This window comes from Abramis brama (assembly GCF_963993115.1).
Source record: "Abramis brama genome assembly, chromosome: 1".
In the NCBI taxonomy this organism is placed as follows: domain Eukaryota; kingdom Metazoa; phylum Chordata; class Actinopteri; order Cypriniformes; family Leuciscidae; genus Abramis; species Abramis brama.
In genome coordinates this window covers 15493703-15502942 of record NC_139963.1, presented here as the reverse complement: position 1 = coordinate 15502942, position 9240 = coordinate 15493703, and the positions used below count along the sequence as shown (strand labels likewise).

The 9240-nt window shown below is 37.4% G+C and overlaps 1 protein-coding gene across 1 annotated transcript; it reads right to left on the bottom strand.

Annotated features, from left to right (window-relative positions):
- On the bottom strand, window positions 1-8318 carry LOC311086729 (E3 ubiquitin/ISG15 ligase TRIM25-like). The gene is made up of 6 exons (XM_084119751.1): window positions 7660-8318; window positions 4449-4544; window positions 4128-4361; window positions 3587-3746; window positions 3117-3164; window positions 1-2889 (listed from the first exon to the last, which is right to left on the bottom strand). Exons 1-6 carry the CDS (start codon window positions 8230-8232, stop codon window positions 2366-2368), a joined length of 1635 nt encoding a protein of 544 aa, XP_083975877.1. The 5' UTR covers window positions 8233-8318; the 3' UTR covers window positions 1-2365.
- Window positions 8319-9240: the final 922 nt, after the last annotated feature.

Genomic DNA, 9240 nt, shown 5'->3' with positions numbered 1-9240 from the left:
TGCATTTTGTGTGAAAGTGTTGAACCCCTGGAAAAGGGGAAAATAGATGTTATAATAGACGAGAAGACACGGACTCGTTGTTGTCTGCGCGTCAAGCTGTATTTACTTGTGAACTAATTTCTTTCTTTTTCAACACAATATATAATAGAGAATTGAACGTATACATCAATACATTAGTTCACATTAATATGCAGACGAAATCAGCAATGCTTCAATGTATCACAATTACAACAGTCACCATAACTATAATTTAAATACATTTTTGTACACATTTTTATAACTTCACTTTTATAACTGTGAATTTGTATAAGCACTAAACTGCATTTTTAATATTCAGTCCTTTATCAACTTTTCTATAACTTTGACACTAAAATAAAATGTAACACTATTTCAGCACAATTTCCTCGTGGTTAGCGTGTCAAACACGATAATTAAGCCATCAAACCTTACATTTTTCACATATGTTCAGAGAAATAACCAGCTTTACAACCACTGTATAGTCTTAACTCATGACAGAAATGCAATAATTAATAGTCTATACCTGGAAAAGGGGAAAATAGACGTTATAATAGACGAGAAGACACGGACTCGTTGTTGTCTGTGCGTCAAGCTGTAGGGGAGAGTGGGGTGATTTGTGCAAGGGGGGGAAGTAGTTCCACCCTTGTTTCTGGAAAACCATAGAAGAAATTGGTCATGTGACCACATAATTTTGAAAAGCAATCACTTTTACTCGTCCTCCAAAGAAGAGAGACACATGGCATGAGAGTTAAGCATATTTTAGTGCAAAAAACTGTTTTTTCCCTTTCAAAGTAAAATTTCTATGATTAAGGTTTTTTGATTGTAGTGTCTGAACAATTATAGACAAGTTTGAAAACATTTCACACGTTTTAGTGCTTTAGTAGGCTACACAATGAGTCTATACAGTTAGCATGATGTTAGCTCTTAACTGCTGGATCATGCTAGTTTTTCAAACTTGTGGGTCCGGGGTGATTTGTGCCAAAGGGCCTGGGTTAAGTTGTGCCAGATCCAGACCACCTAGACCTACATTCTCACAGGGGATAATCTTGAGAAGTGAGGAGATGGGCATGCCTCATCATTGTTTTACTTGGGCCTGCCTGTTATTTGTTTAATTTAGCTAACACTGATTTCAGTTTTGAGTTTGCACTATGTTATTAAAGAGAAGTTTTATTCCGTTTTTAAGTGGCCTATGTCACAATAGGATGTTTAGAAATGAGCCTAGTCACTTTATTCTTATATGTTACATAATTGACAAACAGCGCTATGTCAACAGGCATCTATTGCCAAAGCCTTTTTGCCTGAAATGATTCACAAATATCATATATTGTGTTGCTATGGTGCTCTAAATGGTTGCTAGGGCGTAGCTTGATAGCTTCACAATGATCCTGAGAGACTGATTGGTCGTCTGAGTAAAATGAGCCCGCCCCCTTGTCTCTATGACACTGTGATCCAGAGTTATGTTCAATACAAAATCCCTATGCAATTGACCATAGTAGGAAAAACGCATGCTATGGTATTCCAGGGTGACAATATCTAAATAAACCTTAAATGAGTAATTTTGTATTGAATTTATCTTGCTTTCATATAGCATTATGGTTCATAACATTAAAATGTTCTGTTTTACTTCAGAAATCACGGGCACAATTTACCCCCATTGTATTCCCCCGAAGGCACAACTTCCCCCGCACCAGGGGCAAGTTGTGCCATGAGACCACTTTTTTTCCAAGAGCTATATTTCTGAAACAATTTATTTCAGATCCAAAGTTATTGTTCTCAGGGATGCACCACATCCTGAAATATATGTACATCCTTAAGTTGAAGGCATTACTGCCATGGCCTCACTTTAAAGTCACTTTGAGTAAAAACTGGCACAACTCACCCCACTCTCCCCTATTTACTTGTGAAGCACAACACAGTTTGTGTCAGCTACTGCCTGCAGCCTTTGGTTTCGCCCTAGTGGACATTTCTTGAATTACAATTTATTTTTCTTAAGTTAACCAACAAAACAACAATTAACTCACATACCATTTTGTTTAGTATTGCATAAATCATATTGATCTTTTTAACCACACTACAAAAGCAATGAAAAAATATTCACAGTTTGGTATAGACTTCTGTTTCACTGAATGTGTGAAGAGTTTTGAAGATGAGGCTTCAGTATCGACCGATGCTTGTTAGCAATTAAAAAAAAACAAAAATAATGCACACATTTCAGTAGCAGAAGTTCAGCTATATTGATGAAATTTAAAATAAGAGTCTCTGTAACATCTCACTCTTACTGATTTATCAGCTCAAAGCGGGGTAAAATTATGGGTAAAATCTCTCTACAGTCTATTCTGAAACATCATCAACTCAGTTTCACTGATGATCCAGAACAAACATAAAACCCAGGATAGAGCGTCTGAGTGAATGTGGTCTGGACTGTGTGGATGAGGCTCATTGTGTCAGAGACGCTGTAGAAGGACAGAGTTCCTGCACTGTGATCCACATACACTCCTATTCTTCTGCTGATGGACTTTACAGGGAGATCAGTCTCTATGTTATTGTGCCAGAATGAGTATCTGGAGGAAGAGCAGTCCAATATCCAGGACTGATCATTACGTCCAAATCCACACTCATAACCCGATCCCTTCCTGCTGATGCTCTTATATGACACTGATATAAACACACCATATTCACCACTCCACTCAATCTCCCAGTAACAGCGTCCACACACACTCTCTCTACACAACACCTGAGACCACCAATCAAATCTGTCTGGATGATCAGGATACGACTGTTGTGTGTTAGTGTCAGTAATCACTCTGTTCCTCTCAGACAGACTGAGGTCTTTATGCACTGTGTTCAGATCCAGAGTCAGCTGATGGGAATCTGATGGAGAGAAAACACATCAGAAACAGGAATTATGAATCTGTCTGATCTTTTAATGTATCTGAACAATGTATCATCAGTGTCTCAGTACAGCTGATCAGATATCCTGTGCAAATCATCATTTACATGATCAATTATAAAACTCTTCTATCATGTTTATTTCTCCTTCTACAGGAAGAACATGAACACATTCAGTGAGTTTTTCTGCTTGTTTCTCAGTGACTTACATTGTAGGAAGTCGTTCCTGGTCTTGGGATTCATGTTGGTGAATGTGACTGTGGAAATAAACAGACATGAACAGTGTGAAGAGAAATGACAAGATAAAATACATCCATTTCTAAGACGTTTCTAATCTGATATTAGATGATGCAGGACTCATTTCTGAGAACAGAAGAATCTCCAGATGCCTTATATATAAAACACACGTATCGGATTCAATCCTAAATTTCAATGGATTTCAATTTCAATATATACATAAGTATTTATTACTTCTAAACCATCAAGGGATGTTTGTGGCTGTTCTGTAGAGTTAATGCACTTGAATTAAAGATGAACTGTGATTTATAAAGTGGGATGCGTTTAGGAAAAATATTTGTGCGCATGTTTTATAAATCTTAGGAACATTTCAGAAACTGTTGTACGTTCATATTTCGGATCATTCTCCACACGTCTGTATAAACGAGGCGCAGGACTTTACCTCTATCAGAGATCTTCTTGAGCTCCTCTTTGCAGAAATCCTCCAGTTTGTCTCTCAGCTGACGGACAGATTCTCTCACGCCATCAAAAGAGGAGAGAGAACTGAAGGAAACGTCGGGTTCGTCTGTAGATTCAGGAGGTGCTGAGAGAGACTGGAAACTCTACAGAAAACAGAAATCAAAACTCATCATCTCCACACTTCAGCCAATAACCTGCACTATATCAGATCTGAGCGGCTCTTGTTGACTTCACTTCTCTTCAGTGACTCGCTTCAATCCAGCACTTTCACACAATCAGCACATTCTCCTCATATTCATCATTTAATGCTACAAACTCTAGTATTTCACACTTACACTCCTTGTGAAAAAGAAAGTACCGTATGAATGTGGTTTAGTTTAATGTTTTTATTAAATGCAAATAGCTGAGCTTTAGAGTGTTTTTTTGCCCTGCTTAAGTTAGTCTCATTCTGCTCTCATGAAATGTTTCTCTGTGAGTCTCTTGCTCAAGTCCACTATGATCCAGTTCTTCTAGATCTCTGTTACCTGCAGGAACTGGATGTGATGGTGTGTGTGTGAAAGCTGCTCCAGCTCAGCGTCTCTCCTCCTCAGATCATTGATCTCCTGCTCCAGTCGCTCCAGTCGTCCTTCAGCTCGACTCACTGCAGTCTTTTCCTGATCTCTGATCCGCTGTGTCGCCTCAGAGCGGCTTCTCTCAATGGAGCGGATGATCTCAGTGAAGATCTTCTCACTGTCCTCCACTGCTGTGTGTGCAGAGCGCTGTTACACACACACATCACAATCACACAGTGAGTTCAGTGAGTCCAAACTGAGACGTCTCACACTTCTCTTCTTCTCCAGACTCACCTTATGAGACTCCACAGCCTCTCTCAGCTGATGAAGATCTTTCTGTCTCTGCTGGATTCTCTGACGGATCTTCATCTGCGTCTCCTTCAGCTGTTTCTGGAGGACAAACCAATAACAGGGAATGACACATAAAACTACTATCACACAATAAGGGTTAAAGATCTAGCATGGCAAGTTTATCCTGTAGGTTCAAACCACAGATCAGTGAAGTTTGATGTTATTGACGTCATCTTTGATTTGGGCTCTGCGTACATGAGTTTATCAATGATTTGATTTGTGAATCAAAATTGGTCCTTAAAAAAAAAAAAAACTTTTAAAAACAGCAACAAAAAAAGTATATGTAAATTAAAGCTGCAAGCAGCGATGAAAGCGTCACTCGGTGGCTTTAGGAAGACAGAGCATGGTTGGGCAATGTGCATTTAAGGAGGTATACACTCTAAAAAGAGATGTGTTAAAAAACAACACACATCATGTGTTGATGGTATTTGACACGTTGTGTATATTTTAACACACAATGTGTGTTAAAATGTAACTCTAGAATAGCACTGGGTGGAGGAGAGTTTGTGTTTATGAAAAAATTATAGGTATATTTTATATGGTATCCCATAAAATGCTATAAAATAAATAAAGCAATACATTCAAATAAATAAATTAAATCTTAATTCATGAAAACTTAAAGATTAACGGGTGTTTTTTGGCAGCCAATCACATCATGCCTCTTTTTCAATGTATTTTTCAAATGCTGCTTTCTCTTGTTATTAATAACCAGATTGACTTTATTTCTGTCAGACTCTACAGAAGCTCTTATTGAGAATTAACAGGTTTTGGTGTTGACGATTCATTGAATGTTTCATTTAAAGTCACCAGAATCGTGATTAGTGTCAGCTTTATTTGGGCTCTTGACCCTTGACTCTTCAACATTAGTTTTCTCTGAGTGTTGTAAATGTGTATTTATTTTAACACATTTGAAACAGCAGAAATAATCATGAGAAAAAATATGCTCAGATGATAAAATTATCATTATGAACATGTAAGATTGTTAAGTTCATCAAGAGTTTAATATTAGAAAGATGAAGTATTATAAATTAAAGATAATTTTTAATAAGATTAGCACATTGCAATTAACTTAAAATTATAATTTAATACGCAGTTCGTACAAAACCTTACAGACTATGGTTTCAAACAGACCTCAAGAATCAGCACATGAATCTCAACAATGGTGACAAACATAAAGCTTCATGCCGCAATGCATGCTGGGTGCCACCATAGTACAAATCTCATCCATGACTCCCAGCATGCATTGCGGCATGAAGCTTTTCGTTTGTCACCATTGTTGAGATTCATACGCTGATTCTTGAGGTCTGTGTTTGACTAGTTTCTGCTGCAGATTCAAATTTTCCGAAAACATTATTTTTTTTTTTATTCTGCACTGCTGGACAGAATGATGTAGTGTCACAAGATTGTTATAACTAACAGCACATAAATAAAATAAATGCAAACCATCCATACACTCATAAACTTGATAAGATCAGCACTTGCTGATTATAACATCATCAAGAAACATCTGATCATATTTTCTCTCACCATAACAAATGTATTTTATTAAAATACAGTTAACGCAGCCAGAGAAAAACTAAAAGAAGATTAAAGGTTCAAGAGCTCAAATAAAGGAGCCATTAATCACGATTCTGGTGACTTCAAATAAAACATTCAATGAAACATCAACATCTAACACTCAGTTAATTCTCAATAAGAGCTTGTCTATGTAGATTCATGATGTCTAAACCATCCAAATGTTCAAACTAACTCTTTATTAAACGTCACTGGACTCCATAAACACAAGTTAACAATACGTTTCAGTGTTCATCCAAACACTCAGTTGTAAAAACACAGGAAGTAACTCTGGCAAATACACACCGACTACAGTCACATGTGACACATATCTGACACAAGTTGTGTAACTATAACACATTAGTGTGTAAAAGGTTTCAACACACTTCTGTGTAAGAGGAATAACACATTAGTTGTGTTAAAGGTAATACAAAATGTGTAGTCCTTATAAACACAGAGATGTGTTAAGAATCGACACAGGTTGTGTGTTAAATTTGACACAACATGTGTTGTCCCTGAGCACACACACTACATGTGTTAAAATCTACACAACATGTGTTAAAATCTACACAACATGTGTTGTCCTTGAGCACACACACTACATGTGTTAAAATCTACACAACATGTGTTGTCCCTGAGCACACACACAACATGTGTTAAAATCTACACAACATGTGTTGTCCTTGAGCACACACACTACATGTGTTAAAATCTACACAACATGTGTTGTCCTTGAGCACACACACTACATGTGTTAAAATCTACACAACATGTGTAATTTTTAACATCTCTTTTTACAGGTTGTGTTGTTTTCAACTCATCATTTTGAGCGCCGACACTCACCATCACTGTGAATGGTATGCAGTGTTTGCTATGTTCTCAAACAAACAGGCCAGTGTAAATACAAGTTATTTATATACAATATTTTGTCAGTTGCTACATTTTAATTAAATTCAAAGTGCAAACTCTGTTAACTGTTATCTCTTCATGAACTTTTGTCAAAAGCAGCATTATCAATTAGGGGTTGAAGTGTGAATAACTGATTAATGTCCAGTACAGTGAGTCTGTCCAGTCATTGAGCTTGAAACATTGTGTTGTACTTTGTGTTCACATGCATTCTGTACTCGACTATTGATTAAACGGTTAATATTTTTGCATCTGGCGCTTTCGCTTTATTTTTTAAAAGGACACAATTTGTGTGTTAAAATGACTTACACAGTGAATGAGTTAAAATTAACACAAAACTAGTAGTCCTGGAGCTCACCCACGGATGTGTCAAAATTTAACACAGGTTGTGTCATTTTTAACACATTCTTTCTAAGAGTGTATATAGTAAGAGTATGTCAAAGTCAGTTACAAAATGTTTTGTATAATGGTGATAATAGCATGCTTCATGACTCAGCTAAGTGTTGCTAGCATGTTTAGTATGTTTCTAGCATGCTTAGTACACAATAATTATGTGGTTAGTACTGCATTACTGTGTTAACCATGCCAGTTTCTGTTGCCAGTAGGTGGGGCTATGTCTATATACCTTTCATATCTGCATATATATTCATATATATTTCATATCACTGCGTGATCAATCTCTCTCAGTTCATACCTGTTTCTCTGTCCTCTGTGCTGCAGTTGATACAGTTTTGTGGTTTTTATGTTCACTTTCCTTACACCACACACAGATGCACTGTTGATCAGAGATACAGAACATTTCTAGCTCTTTATCATGTTTACGGCAGATCATGTCCTGCAGTCGTCCAGTGGCATCAATCACTTTGTGTGGTTTACGAGAGTGATATTCCTCATGGCGGTCTAAATGAGTTTGACAGTAAGATTCCTGACACACCAGACAGGACTTGACGGCTTTGTATTTTCTTCCAGTACAGACGTCACACTCCACGTCTCCAGATCCAGCGTAACAGTCAGCAGGAAGTTTAGTCTTCTTCAGTTTCTCCACCAGTTCAGCCAGAATGGTGTTTTTAGCTAAAGCAGGTCTTGGACTGAAGGTCTGTCTGCACTGAGGGCAGCTGTAGACTCTCTTCTCATCCTCCTGATCCCAGCAGTCTGTAATACAGATCTTACAGTAACTGTGTCCACAGGGAATAGCCACTGGTTCTTTCAGGAGATCCAGACACACTGCACACGTGAACTCTTCCTGAGAAAATCTGGCTTCTGCCATTTTACTGCATGAATACAGAGAGACACAAACACACAACAGCTCAACAACACTTCAGTTTCTGTTTCTCTGAACTGAGGAGCTGAAATAGTTTCCTGGTTCTGTGTTTGAGTGACGTGTGTAAAATAGGCGTGTCTGTAAAGCAGCTTCCTCGTTCACACACACACTTTACTGCTGTGTTTACTGTATGTGTCCTTCAAGTGGAGTCGAAAATATCATAATTACGAGTTCAAAGCTCATAAATGACTGAGCGAAGATTTAGGCTACTCACGAATGCATGTGTCTATATACCTATATACTGTGTCAAAGTAATGTCAATATGTCAAAATGTACAGTTCTAAGATAATACAGATCAAGCTAGCTAACATCATGTATTCATTTAGGCACAAACAATGCGCAATTAACCCTTTCCCCACCAGAGTCTTTAAAAAAAATTGCAACTGCCAACGTTATTGATAATTTTCAAAAAACTTTCATGGCCCCCAGAATATTTTGTTGAATGAATATCTGAACATACAATATATCAAAATAAATAACAGATCCTCTGTAGCTTTAGGCATTATTTTTTTATCAACACTTAAATGTGGGTAGCCTAAGTTTCATAAAAACAACAAAATTTTAAAGGGGTCATATAATGTCATTTTTGTACAAGCTAATATGATTATTTAGGGTCTAAATTAAAAGTTTGTAATATACTTTAATTAAAAATTCTCATTAGTATTGTAAGAAAACACTCATTTTACCTGGTCAAAAACAGCTGTTTTCAGCATGCCGTTTCAGTGCATGTGTCTTTAAATGATAATGAGCTTTGCTCACCCCGCCCCTCTGTTCTGTGCATACACCGTTTCTAACACAATACCAGAGCCACTCCCTATTAAGCCCTATTGTACCGAATTTTGGTTGTAGTACCACCAGAGTTCCACTGGGGGCGATCGCCATGAGTGCAAGATGAATGGGAGTCAATGGGGCTAGACAGCTAAATTTGTCTCTTTCACCTGATTGCCGTTGAGA